Source organism: Hyla sarda, chromosome 1 (assembly GCF_029499605.1).
Source record: "Hyla sarda isolate aHylSar1 chromosome 1, aHylSar1.hap1, whole genome shotgun sequence".
Taxonomy (NCBI): Eukaryota; Metazoa; Chordata; class Amphibia; order Anura; family Hylidae; genus Hyla; species Hyla sarda.
In genome coordinates, this window is record NC_079189.1 from 197,397,753 (window position 1) to 197,410,350 (window position 12,598).

The 12,598-nt window shown below is 37.5% G+C and overlaps 1 protein-coding gene across 1 annotated transcript in view; it reads left to right on the forward strand.

Moving 5' to 3' along the window:
• The window catches only part of LOC130355875 (A.superbus venom factor 1-like), a 266,587-nt gene that overhangs the window by 232,262 nt on the left and 21,727 nt on the right, over positions 1-12,598 (forward strand). The window contains exons 32-36 of the mRNA XM_056556718.1: positions 1,181-1,339; positions 3,681-3,740; positions 6,090-6,171; positions 8,212-8,251; positions 10,943-11,030. Of these exons, the coding sequence (XP_056412693.1) occupies positions 1,181-1,339; positions 3,681-3,740; positions 6,090-6,171; positions 8,212-8,251; positions 10,943-11,030 (429 nt within the window). The remainder of the gene's footprint in view (positions 1-1,180; positions 1,340-3,680; positions 3,741-6,089; positions 6,172-8,211; positions 8,252-10,942; positions 11,031-12,598) is intronic.

Below are 12,598 nucleotides of genomic sequence, written 5' to 3' on the forward strand. Positions count from 1 at the left end.
CAGTTTCACAAGACAGGTTCCACTCAGAACAGACCTCGCCATTGTTGACCAAAGAAGTTGAGTGCACGTGCTCAACGTAATATCCAGAGGTTGACTTTGGGAAAAAGATGGAAGAGTGTTACCAGCATTGCTGCAGAGGTTAAAGGGGTGAGAGGGGGTCAGCATGTCAGTGCTTAAACCAAATTCTGCATCAAATTGGTCTTCATGGCTGTTGTCCCAGAAGGAAGCCTCTTCTACAGAAGAAGCACAAGAAAGCCTGCTAACAGTTAGCTGAAGAAAAGCAGATTAAGGGCATGGATTACAGAAGCATGTATTGTGGTCCGATAAGAACAAGATGAGCTTATTTGATGCAGATGGTGGCAAGTGTGTGTGACGGAAACTAGATGAGGTTACCTTAGCTACCTTAGATGACTGGCCTGGTCATTGAGTAGGCATGAATGCTGGGCCAATCAGATCTGGTCCCGCCGGCACAAACCTCCCCTTATAGAGGTTATTTCTATCACCAGCATTTATTCCCTTTTGCCTATCTATCTTCTGACCTCCTGTTACCTGACCTTCTGCATGTTTTCTGCCGTTGCCTTGCCTGTTGATTTGGTACTATGCTGATTAGAGATGAGCAAACTTACAGTAATATCGATTCGTCACAAACTTCTCGGCTCGGCAGTTGATGACTTATCCTGCATAAATTAGTTCAGCTTTCAGGTGCTCCGGTGGGCTGGAAAAGGTGGATACAGTCCTAGGAGACTCTTTCCTAGGACTGTATCCACCTTTTCCAGCCCACCGGAGCACCTGAAAGCTGAACTCATTTATGCAGGATAAGTAATCAACTGCCGAGCCGAGAAGTTTGTGACGAATCAAATTTACTGTAAGTTCGCTCATCTCTAATGCCGATGTCTAGGTTTGACCCATTGCCAGTTTCCTGATGTTGCATTTGCCATCTGACTTTGTACGATGCTGTTTGTTACCGACCTGGTTTGTTTGGCTATTCTCGCTACTCTAATGCCCCTGCCCATAGTCCAGTGAAAATACCGTCACCCAGTTGGGGGCTGCCATTTAGGAAAAATCATCCAAGTAGGTAGGGAAAGGGGTGTGAGGCAAGTGGTAAATTGCACTCTTTCCCTACCCTGAGTGTGACACTCAAAATGCATTGTGTAAAGACTAATCTGTTTTACATTTTTAGGCCACCATAATTGCACTTCAAGCCTTGTCACAATACCAAATAGATACAAGCGCCCCTCAAACTGTAAGCTTAGATGTCACACTTGTTGTAGAAGGAAGGCAAAGACCACTTGAGTTTTCTATACGGAATGCAGATATGTATTTGGAAAGGACAACTAAGGTAAGTTGTAGATCTTTTATTTTTAGTTGTGTAGAAACAAATTGTTCAAAACTAAAAACCAATTGCATCATAATATCAGTACTGGCAGACTGAGAGGAAAGGAGGCATACATTATTATGACTTCCTGCTATACTGTGGTTGAATCAGAAAATAAAAGTTACAATTGTATTTACATTTTAGCATTACAATTACATGGGTGGTATGCTCTTCATGTAGAATGTATTCTTTTATTGCTATATGTGATTTTGATGGGTGAAAATGAAATTAACCCCCTTAAGGACTCAGCCCATTTTGGCCTTAAGGACTCAGACAATTTAATTTTTACGTTTTCATTTTTTCCTCCTCGCCTTCTAAAAATCATAACTCTTTTATATTTTCATCCACAGACTAGTATGAGGGCTTGTTTTTTGCGCGACCAGTTGTCCTTTGTAATAACATAACTCATTATATCATAAAATGTATGGCGCAACCAAAAAACACTATTTTTGTGGGGAAATAAAAACGAAAAACGCAATTTTGCTAATTTTGGAAGGTTTTGTTTTCACGCCGTACATTTTATGGTAAAAATGACTTGTGTTCTTTATTCTGAGGGTCAATACGATTAAAATGATACCCATTATTACATACTTTTATATTATTGTTGCGCTTAAAAAAAATCACAAACTTTTTAACCAAATTAGTACGTTTATAATCCCTTTATTTTGATGACCTCTAACTTTTTTATTTTTCCGTATAAGTGGCGGTATGGGGGCTCATTTTTTGCGCCATGATCTGTACTTTTTTTTGATACCACATTTGCATATAAAAAACTTTTAATATATTTTTTATAATTTTTTTTTAAATAAAATGTATTAAAAAAGTAGGAATTTTGGACTTTTTTAATTAATTTTCGTTCACGACGTTCACCGTACGGGATCATTAACATTTTATTTTAATAGTTCGGACATTTACGCACGCGGCGATACCAAATATGTCTATAAAAAATGTTTTTTACGCTTTTTGGGGATAAAATAGGAAAAAACGGACGTTTTACTTTTTTATTGGGGGAGGGGATTTTTCACTTTTTTTTTACTTTTACATTTTTTTACATTTTTTTTTACACTTGAATAGTCCCCATAGGGGACTATTCATAGCAATACCATGATTGCTAATACTGATCTGTTCTATGTATAGGACATAGAACAGATCAGTATTATCGGTCATCTCCTGCTCTGGTCTGCTCGATCACAGACCAGAGCAGGAGACGCCGGGAGCCGCACGGAGGAAGGAGAGGGGACCTCCGTGCGGCGTTATGAATGATCGGATCCCCGCAGCAGCGCTGCGGGCGATCTTATCGTTCATTTAAATCGCGAACTACCGCAGATGCTGGGATCTCTATTGATCCCGGCACCTGAGGGGTTAATGGCGGACGCCCGCGAGATCGCGGGCGTCGGCCATTGCCGGCGGGTCCCTGGCTGCGATCAGCAGCCGGGATCAGCCGCGCATGACACGGGCATCGCTCCGATGCCCGCGGTTATGCTTAGGACGTAAATGTACGTCCTGGTGCGTTAAGTACCACCTCACCAGGACGTACATTTACGTCCTGCGTCCTTAAGGGGTTAAAGGGGTACTCCGGTGAAAACCTTTTTTCTTTTAAATCAACTGGTGGCAGAAAGTTAAACATATTTGTAAATGACTTCTATTAAAAAATCTTAATCCTTCCAGTACTTATTAGCTGCTGAATGCTACAGAGGAAATTCCTTTCTTTTTGGAACACTGATGACATCACGAGCACAGTGCTCTCTGCTGACATCTCTGTCCATTTTAGCAACCATGCATAGCAGATGTATGCTAAGGGCAGCATGGTGGCTCAGTGGTTAGCACTGCTGCTTTGCAGTGCTGGGGACTTGGGTTCAAATCCCACTAAGGACAATAATAAATAAAGCGTTATTATTATTATAATAACGTCAGCAGAGAGAACTGTGCTCGTGATGTCATCAGAGAGCATTCCAAAAAACAAAGAATTTCCTCTGTAGTATTCAGCAGCTAATAAGTACAGGAAGGATTAAGATTTTTTTAATAGAAGTAATTTACAAATATGTTTAATTTTCTGCCAGCAGTGGATTTAAAAGAAAAAAGGTTTTCACCGGAGTACCCCTTTAACTAGTTATATAGTTTATGCTTATTAAAGGGGTAATGCACTTTACAAAAACGAATCATGGGACAGGGGATTAGTGTCTGATTGCAGGGGACCAAACTGCTGGGAAACAGAGGTTGGAGTGCTAAACCCCTTTAAATATTTATCAATATTTGTTAAATAAAGTGTCATTGCCAGTTAAAAATGCTACTTATCTTCCCTCAGGTTCCAGCAAATAAAAATCTCACCATTGAAGTGACAGGAACTGGTAAAGGCACCGTAACAGTAAGTTTCTTAGTATTCGATGTTGGTAAGCTCCTGAAGTGAATCTGAAATACTGCAGTAAGTAACAAGGGGCATTTCAATCAGAAGGGGTTTTTTTAGCTTTTTTTTAGCTTTTTTTTTTTTTTAGTTCAAACATGGAAAAAAATTAGATTTTTTTGCCATATATTGTTTTTATTTAGGCAGTAATATGCAAGCAAAAATCTATACAAAATAAGTTATGTAGCAGTAAGCATGGAGGCATAAAACCCCTGAGTGGCAGGGCAGACTGCTGTAATCTCTGCGGATCCACGGTCTGGTTTTGGAGATACCTGTTGTATGAGCCTCTATTGCTAATGGCCAGCTTTGCACAATGGAGGCAGGACCCAGCATTCTGGGTATGCCAGGTCCTGCCTCCATTGCGGAGGCTGATATGGGTATCTCCAGACCATGGATCCGAGTAAGTGATGCCTCGTTGTAATCTGGTTTAATGTGGGTGAACTGGCTGTCGGTTTCCGTTTAATCCCTATGGGCTTCTTATATTAAACTGCATGTTGGACAAGTTGAGTCCTTATAGGGTACCTCTCATCAAATAAACTTTTGATATATTTTAGATTAATGAATGTTGAATAACTTTCCAATAGCATGTTAATGAAAAATATGCTTCTTTCTATTGTATTTTTCCCGATCAGTCCTGTCAGCAAGCATTTCTGACTCATGCTGGAGTCCTAAACACTCAGAGCTGCCAGCCTGCTTTGTTCACAGCCAAACAGGCTGTGAACAAAGCAGGCTGGCAGCTCTGAGTGTTCTCCTTTGTGAACAAAGTAGACTGGCAGCTCGTAGTGTTTAGGACTCCAGCATGAGTCTGAAATGCTTGCTGCCAGAACTGGTAGGGAGACCCCTAGTGGTCATTTCTTCAAAGTGGAAAATTAAATAGAAAGAAGCATATTTTTTAATAACATGCAATTGTAAAGTTATTCTGCAGACATTAATCTATAATATATCAAAAGTTTTTTTGATGAGAGGTACCCTTTAACTCTATGTGTCTATTATTATCACATTTGGCTATTCTGTTGAAACGTCTGTTTGACTTTATTTAGTTTCAAATTAATCCATTAATAGATCAATCATTTATAAATGGGGCTTCCATCAAGGTGCTAGGTACTATTTCTGTCTTATTTTTCCATCCTGTAAATATATAGGATTCTGACAGATCCCTTTTTTTTTTTTTTTGTACAGTAAAAGTCTGTGGTACAAGGATGCTCTAGGATAAGCAATCTTTTGCATTATGTTTTATTTTACCACCTAAGGGCAGGTTCACACTGGCTGATTACCTGCGGGATTTCTGCAGCGCATTTGCTGCAGAGAATCTGCAGCGGATTTTGCTACCATTGACTTCAATGGGTCCGAAGGAAAATCTGCAAATCTGCCTCTATTGCGGATTTTCCTTCATACCCATTGAAGTCAACGGTAGCAAAATCTGCTGCGGATTTTCCGTAGCAAATACGCTGCAGAAATTCCACAGGTAATCTGCCCGTGTGAACCCTTAAAATAAAAAAATACAAATTGTTGATCTTAAAGGGGTACTCCGGTGGAAAACTTTTTTTTTTTTTTTTTTTTAATCAACTGGTGCCAGAAAGTTAAACAGATTTGTAAATTACTTCTATTAAAAAAAATCTTGATCCTTCCAGTACTTATTAGCTGCTGAATACTACAGAGAAAATTATTTTCTTTTTGGAACACAGAGCTCTCTGCTGACATCCCAAGCACAGTGCTCTCTGCTGACATCTCTGTCAATTTTAAGAACTGTCCAGAGTAGAAGAAAACCCCCATAGCAAACATATGCTGCTCTGGACAGTTCCTAAAATGGACAGAGATGCCCAGCAGGAAACGTATACAGCTTACACATGAAGTGGTGATTGGTCAGGCAGACAGGGGAATAACTGACCATTCGGAAGATTTTTGGTGGCTCAGACTATATGGCTGCACCCGTAGTGTGATGTGCTCTCCCAGAATTTTGCATATGTAACCAATGGGAGCTGTTTTTACAAACTTCCTTACTGTTTGGTATCCAAAATGCCAGAAATTATAGTTATGTTCAAATTCGCCATATGTAAATAAGCCCCAAGTAGTCATGAGGGTCAGGAGCATGACTCAAATAATGACGGTGCCTGATCTATAACCATGCTCTGCCAAGAGTCCTCTATGTCGTGGTGCCAAGTTTCTTCTCCCCAATGACTACCTGGAGTTCACTGCGGTCATGGGAATATAATTATTATCCCTTCCATTATTTAATATAAAACATGATCATTTCACATAACCTTTGTCTCAAACTTTTACTGAGAAATTCCGATGTGTGTGTTTGTCTCTTAGGTCATGACAGTTTACCAAGCCTTACTGAATGCAGAAAAACAGTGCAATGGATTTACATTAGAAGCAGAGGTGAAACCACACGGTACGCTGTGGAATAACATCTTTCTTATCTACAGAAGCCCCTTTAGACACATTTACAAATCCTGACAGCTATACAGTACTCTAGAATATTATCGTAGTGTACGTCACATTCTCCTGGATACCAGTGCATAACTGGGATAAATATGGACTGCTGGGACCTGGAGTTATTTACAACCTATTTTCAGAACATAAAATATGGCAGAGCTCCATTGCATACAGTACAACTTGAAGGGAAATGTATCATTATAAAAATTTCGTTATTTATTTATATATATATATATATATATATATATATATATATATATATATATATAACGTCAAAAATGGTACGGCACTCCAAATATCCAAAAAAAGAACAATTTATTTCCACATGTCAAACAGTGCGACGTTTCAGCCCCTCAATGGAGCTTTTTTCAAGCATGCTTGAAAAAAGCTCCATTGAGGGGCTGAAACGTCGCACTGTTTGACATGTGAAAATAAATTGTTCTTTTTTTTGATTTTTGGAGTGCCGTACCATTTTTGACGTTATCTACATTTGGCTGTGATCAAGCCTGAGGGTCTGGCACCCGTCTACTGTGGTAAAGTAGGGCTGCAATTTTTTGGATATATATATTTATTAATTATTATTATTATTATTATTATATTATATATATATATATATATATATATATATATATATATATATAATTTTTTTAAAAAAATTTTTACATATATTTTGGGTGAAATGTTACAGATTTATTTTATCCTGGCAACAAGAGCACTTATAATTGTCTGCCATTTCTTGAATTCTGTAGCTGTTCTCTACAACTACCTATAAAAATAGCTTTTGTACAGATACAGAGTTGCAACCTGTAGTAGATGCTCATGTACACAGCTAAAATAGGGCTTCCATATAGTTGTATGAGCCCTCAATTGAACCTTCATATTCCTCATATTTCAAATGTAGGATTACAGAAGGTGTTTTAATTTTGTTTTGTTTTGCAAAAATATGGGGGGGGGATGCTCCCCTTGACACCATATGTATAGAGGTGATCACTAGAAATGGAAGAACTTCCAGTAATTCGATTTGTCACGAACTTCTCGGCTCGGCAGTTGCTGACTTTTCCTGCATAAATTAGATCAGCTTTCAGGTGCTCCGGTGGGCTGGAAAAGAGGGTTACAGTCCTAGGAGAGTCTCCATCCCACCGGAGCACTTGAAAGATGAACTAATTTATGTAGGCTAAAGTCAGCAACTGCCAAGCCGAGAAGTTCGTGACGAATCGAATCACTGTAACTTCGCTCATCTCTAGTGATCACACATAGAAGCATTAATTCTATGGAAAATATTTCCTTACACACGTTAGGTGGAGTCTTACTGAAGAGCACAGAGCCTGAATGGCTTTAAATAAGGATTTACGATACTTGTGCACTGCTATACAATGTACAGAGCGCTTGTAGAATTATAATTGTAAAGAATTTAAACCTAAAATCTCCGAATCTGGTTGGCCAGTGTCTGCAATGACTATAGAGAAGGCACACAGTGATAACATCCTAGGCTTCTATTACCATGGGAACTTTGGGGGGTTCCCATTTCCCACCCAGTTTGGAGAAGTAAAGGAAAGGTGGACATGTGTCCCTGGCTCGGCTGTATTCATTGCTCCTAAATTTCCCATTTTTGGCTGTAGTAAGGGTTGTTCAGGTAGTCCCAATAACAGAATGTGAGCCTCAATTATGACCCTGCTGGAGAGAGTTTTTTTTTTAATGATCTGCATTCTAATATCTAACAAATATCATCTTTCTCCCAGGCACTGTACAGTAACCTGATGTAAAAAATAAACTTACCCACTATATTATAGGAGCTCAGATAACTTGTTAACTATTACCAGTGAAAATAAGCAGAACGTTGTGTTCCTTAGCAGCTGTAGAAGTTAAGTAACTTTTAATAAGGGTTATGTCATGTGTATAAACTGTACATAGGTATTCAAACGTGAACATGCTTTTTATACTTTTTAATCTTTTCTGTTTTTCAATCATCACATATACTGAATACTATTCACAACAGAAACAAAAGCTGATACATATACCCTCCACCTGCGAACTAGGTATTTTTGCAAATTCTAATTTATATGATATCAAGAATTTAATAGTTAAAGGGGTATTCCAGGAAAAAACTTGTTTTTTATATATCAACTGGCTCCAGAAAGTTAAACAGATTTGTAAATTACTTCTATTAAAAAATCTTAATCCTTTCAGTACTTATGAGCTTCTGAAGTTAAGGTTGTGTCTGATGACACGTGTCTCGGGAACCGCCCAGTTTAGAAGCAAATCCCCATAGCAAACCTCTTCTAAACTGGGTGTTTCCCGAAACACGTGTCATCAGAGAGCACTTAGACAGAAAAGAACAACCTCAACTTCAGAAGCTCATAAGTACTGAAAGGATTAAGATTTTTTAATAGAAGTAATTTACAAATTTGTTTAACTTTCTGGAGCCAGTTGATATATAAAAAAAGTTTTTTCCTGGATAACCCCTTTAATGTTGTTGTAGCATGTAATGGGAATGGTTCTGTTGTAGTATGTTAAAGGGGTATTCCAGGAAAAAAACTTTCTTTTTTATATCAACTGGCTCCAGAAAGTTAAACAGATTTGTAAATTACTTCTCTTAAAAATTCTTAATCCTTTCAATAATTATCAGCTGCTGAAGTTGAGTTGTTGCTTTTTGTCTGGCAACAGTGCTCTCTGCTGACATCTCTGCTTGTCTCGGGAACTGCACAGAGTAGAAGAGGTTTGCTATGGGGATTTGCTTCTAAACTGGGCGGTTCCCGAGACATCAGAGAGCACTTAGACAGAAAAGAACAACTCAACTTCATCAGCTCATAAGTACTGAAAGGATTAAGATTTTTTAATAGAAGTAATTTACAAATCTGTTTAACTTTCTGGAGCCAGTTGATATATAAAAAAAAAGTTTTTTCCTGGATAACCCCTTTAATTACAGGACTCTTGAATATCGACCTAACCAAATAATGAATGATTCTAATATAATAATTAACAGTGTTAATTGTTTTTCGGTATAGCTTCCATTTCAGTTTTGTAATTACTTATTTAAGACCAGTTTATTAAGTCAAGTAAGAGGGATCTCACCCACAGGGGCTCAAATTTACTTATCTGTTTGAGAAATTTGAGAGACGAAAGCTAAGCTGTAACTGAAAAACGTAGGACACTTTTTTGGGGGAAAGTGCTGCAATTTTTGTGACAGGAGCTTTTTTTTCCCATGTAGATGCAGGTTATTAAAGGGAATTTGTCATCAGTATCACGTGCACTTACCTGTTGGTACAGGTTGTAGTGAAGGTGATACGGATGAAAATGATACTGCCAGATCTGTGGCTCCATTTACCCGTTATCCTTTTTTTCCCAGTATATGCAAAACACCAGACTTGGTACACATAGGGCCTTCCCAAGCCCCCAAAAGTCTCCTTCTTTCTGTGCTGCCCTTCCCCTGCAATAATGAAATTTTAGCCAGTCTTTGTGCCTGCTTTCTTACTTTTGTTGGCTTGGTTCCCCACACCCTCTAATCGTGCCTCCTCGTCTCATTTTTCTGTTGGTTCAAAGGGGAACTCCAGTGGAAATGTTTTTTTTTTTTTTTTTTAAATCAACTGGTGCCAGAAAGTTAAACAGATTTGTAAATTACTTCTATTAAAAAAAATCTTAATCCTTCCAGCACTTATCAGGAAGATATTTTCTTTTTGAATTTCCTTTCTGTCTGACCACAGTGCTCTTTGCTTTCCTCTGTCCATTTTAGATCATGAGAGGTTTTCTATGGGGATTTTCTCCTACTCTTCCTAAACAGTTCCTAAAATGGACAGAGGGGTCAACAGAGAGCACTGTGGTCAGATAGAAAGGAATTCAAAAAGAAAAGAACTTCTATGGAGCATAACAGCATCTGATAAGTACCAGAAGGATTAAGATTTTTTTAAATTGAAGTAATTTGCAAATCTGTTTAACTTTCTGGCACCAGTTAAAAAAATAACTTTTCCAGTGGGGCACCCCTTTAAGTAGCAAAACGTGAGGTAACATGTAGGCTAAGTTTCCACACTAGTTTTTTTTCTGGCATTTTTTTGGAAAACTTCCACTGCAGTTTTTGAGCCAAAGTCAAAAGTGGATCCAATAGGAAGAAGTTCTTTCCTTTATATGTCCCCATTTCTTTTGAATCTACATTTGGCTTTGGTTCAAAAACTGCAAAAAGTGGCAGTTTTCCAAAAAATGGCAGAAAAAAAGGCTTTGTGGAAACCTTTTTCATATGCTCCTTACACAAGCCTTGTGGCTTCTCACCTTCTCTCTCTGCAATAAAATTATCCTTGTCTTTTCTTCTCCTCCTTCATCCTCCCGCTTTAAAAAAAAGTGCACTGTTAATAAAAAAAAAAAAAACATTTTTACTATAAAAAGTTAAAATGTAATAAAACATACTGTATGTAGTATATATGGCATTATTGCGACAATAATCGAACTCTAAAGTTAATATGTCATGTTTTATTATAACGTTTTTGAAGCCGCAGAGAGAAGTATTTAGTAGGGAGGGGAATTGTATAGGAAATATTCTACTTTTTACTTCCAACACTGCATCAAACCCCATGTATGAAAGTACCATCCTCGCCCACACAGAATATTACCATGTTATTTAAAAAATTATATAGAAAAACAGATTAATTAAAAAGCACCATAAAAAAGGAAGCGTATTTAAACAGAACTGCATCCGTGAAAGTGCGTGTACTATTGCTTTCAATTTTTTTTTAACACAGATACCAAGGTGAATTACCTGCTACCATGACCCTTATTGAAGTAACCATGCTCTCAGGCTTCTCGCCAATTGTTGAGGATCTAAAAAAGGTAGAGTTTTCATAAGTATACAACTCAAATGTACAAAATGCTAATTTTTATTTTTTATTTTTTTGCTTTTTTTTGTCTTTTCCAAAATGAATAGAGTTTATCCACCTGATGTAAACTAGTGGTATTTAGTGCCCCATTTTCTATGTTTGGTCATGCCCCTAATCACACAACATTGACTCAAACTAATATAAGTGCAAAACAGTAATACCTAATACTGTATAAGCTAAAATATATATATATATATATATATATATATATATATATATATATATATATATATATATATATAGGAAGGATGCCGCAGCACACGGAAGGTTCAAAAGTGTAAACAGTGGTTTATTCCATGATAATACAAGTTAGCAACGTTTTTGCTGCCAATGCAGCCTTTGTCAAGCAACAAAATGGTGACCATACAAAGTATTTATATGCAAATGAACAAACAAATCAATCAAGTCAATTAATGTGAATACAGTGTAAAAAGTACGTTTACGATATAGGGTAATTAAAACCGCTATAATATACATATTGCACAAGTGCTCTATAGTGAGTTAAAATCAATATACATATGCAAGGACTGCAAAAAGAAGTTATAGACAGTATAGCATCATAAATAGTCTAACAAGATTACATGTGTACCTAATAATTATAGATGAGAAGCGAGGGCTGAGTGGTCACGTGTTCCCGACTCGTCTCCATGCGAACCGCCGTTGCTGTGGGTAACAGCAGAGCTGCAATGTATGCTGGTAATCGCAGGACGCCAGGAGCGGCCGCGCGGCTCCACCGTGTCAGCTGACCAGGGTGTCACGTGACCGCTCCTCCGTCCGTGCATGCGTACTAAAGAAAATGAGCATTGTACTGCCATGGTGGTTAAGGGAAAAGGGGAATCTGATCTATCTAACTGAAATATATCGGGGCAAAAAACAAAAAGAATCCTATGTGTGTATATAGTGGGTAAAATAAAAGGTCAGGTGTATAGGCATCAATACCCTGGATATATCATCGGGAGAAAGGATATAAATAAAAAATATATACGGTATATAAAAAAAAAAAAAGGAGGTGCGAATCAAAAATAAATGGAGGATGAATAAATAAAGAGATAATGAATAAAGAAATATAAAAAATGGGGAAAATAAAAAAAGGTATAGAAAGATAAATAAAAATAAATATAAAAAAATAAAAAATAAATAAATAAAAAAGTAAAATATAAGTAGAGAGATGTGTATATAAAAAATAAATATTAACAGATAGTGATTGTAAGGAAATAAAAAGAAATAATAAATGATAATAAAGTAATAAGTAAAAAGTATACAATAGAATAAAAAAGTATAAATAAATATAAATAAAAATAGTTTTAATTTTAGACTGTAATCTAGCCCGGCTCCATACATGATTAACACGCACATCGGGCTATTAAGGCCCAACACCTCAGTTGCCCGTGCTCACCCCAATATTATGGGGGAGTCACTCTGGGGTACCCAACGGCGTCAGCCGTAAAATTTAGGTCCCCAGTAACAGGCCTATAGAGGTGGGAATCCACCAAGGGCAGCCCCGCATTCGTTTTCTCACAC